At 37.6% G+C, this 935-nt stretch overlaps 1 protein-coding gene across 1 annotated transcript in view; it reads right to left on the reverse strand.

Annotated features, from left to right (window-relative positions):
• Positions 1–935, reverse strand: part of LOC119589266 (ubiquitin carboxyl-terminal hydrolase 24-like) — a 33,335-nt gene that overhangs the window by 9,687 nt on the left and 22,713 nt on the right. Inside the window, exons 28-29 of the mRNA XM_037937884.1 lie at positions 507–667; positions 185–312 (exon numbers count right to left, since the gene is read on the reverse strand). Of these exons, the coding sequence (XP_037793812.1) occupies positions 185–312; positions 507–667 (289 nt within the window). The remainder of the gene's footprint in view (positions 1–184; positions 313–506; positions 668–935) is intronic.

The following is a 935-nucleotide window of genomic DNA, read 5'->3' on the forward strand; positions in this document are numbered from 1 at the left end:
AGTCAAATAACTGTTATAGATGGTGGTGTTGTACACATTACACAGTTTACTGTAATATACCTGTATTTGCCAGACATTCACATTTTTCCATTATGATCCAGTAATTTGGATATAATATACAACAAAACAACAATTCTCAGTTATTAAACTGATATGGGAATGAAAACTCTCAACAAAACCTTACCTTGCTGTTCCCTGACATTGACAGGCTGTCCATCCATTCGGAAACATTTCCAGAACTTGTCAGGTATGTAATACTGCAGCTGTGATTCCATCATGTGGCCAAATACTGTCTGCAGCTGGTAAAACAGACTGCATCGAAAGAGAAAAGTGGTGAGTTCAAGCTACCTCAGTTTTCCAGATTCCTCAGAAAACAACCCAATTGCAAGAGGCATCAAGAAGCTACTATGATCGTTATTCCTAAATTATTATGATCAATAAAACACTTCAACTTTCCTTAAATGATATCAGATTTATTCAATAGTTAACTGAAGTCCCTTTCTCACCTATCTTCATCCTGGTCATCATCACAGACGGCAAGAATGTCTTCAGGTACGCCTTGTACTAAGAAAAGTTGCTGCAACACCGAATTCATATAACAAGTGGCACCACCATTTTTAAGCCCCACGTAACCACTGGCACAGCGTCCCTCAACAGCTGGAGCATACTGGAAGGAAAGTAGAGGGGTACATTGAGGTTTTAATCATTCCCTTATTAGTATGATATTGCCATATATATACCTATTATTAACATCTGCTCTTACAGCATAAATTCCCTTTTATTCATGGATAGTTATGCTAATATTGAACCTGTGCCACATCTTGACAGGAAATAACACAGGGTATTCATACTGCTTAAGCAACTCAAGAGCAGAAATACACACACTACATCTTTTTCAATTATCAGAGGCACACAAAACCTTTCACCAATTTCTC

Source organism: Penaeus monodon, chromosome 25 (genome assembly GCF_015228065.2).
Source record: "Penaeus monodon isolate SGIC_2016 chromosome 25, NSTDA_Pmon_1, whole genome shotgun sequence".
Taxonomy (NCBI): domain Eukaryota; kingdom Metazoa; phylum Arthropoda; class Malacostraca; order Decapoda; family Penaeidae; genus Penaeus; species Penaeus monodon.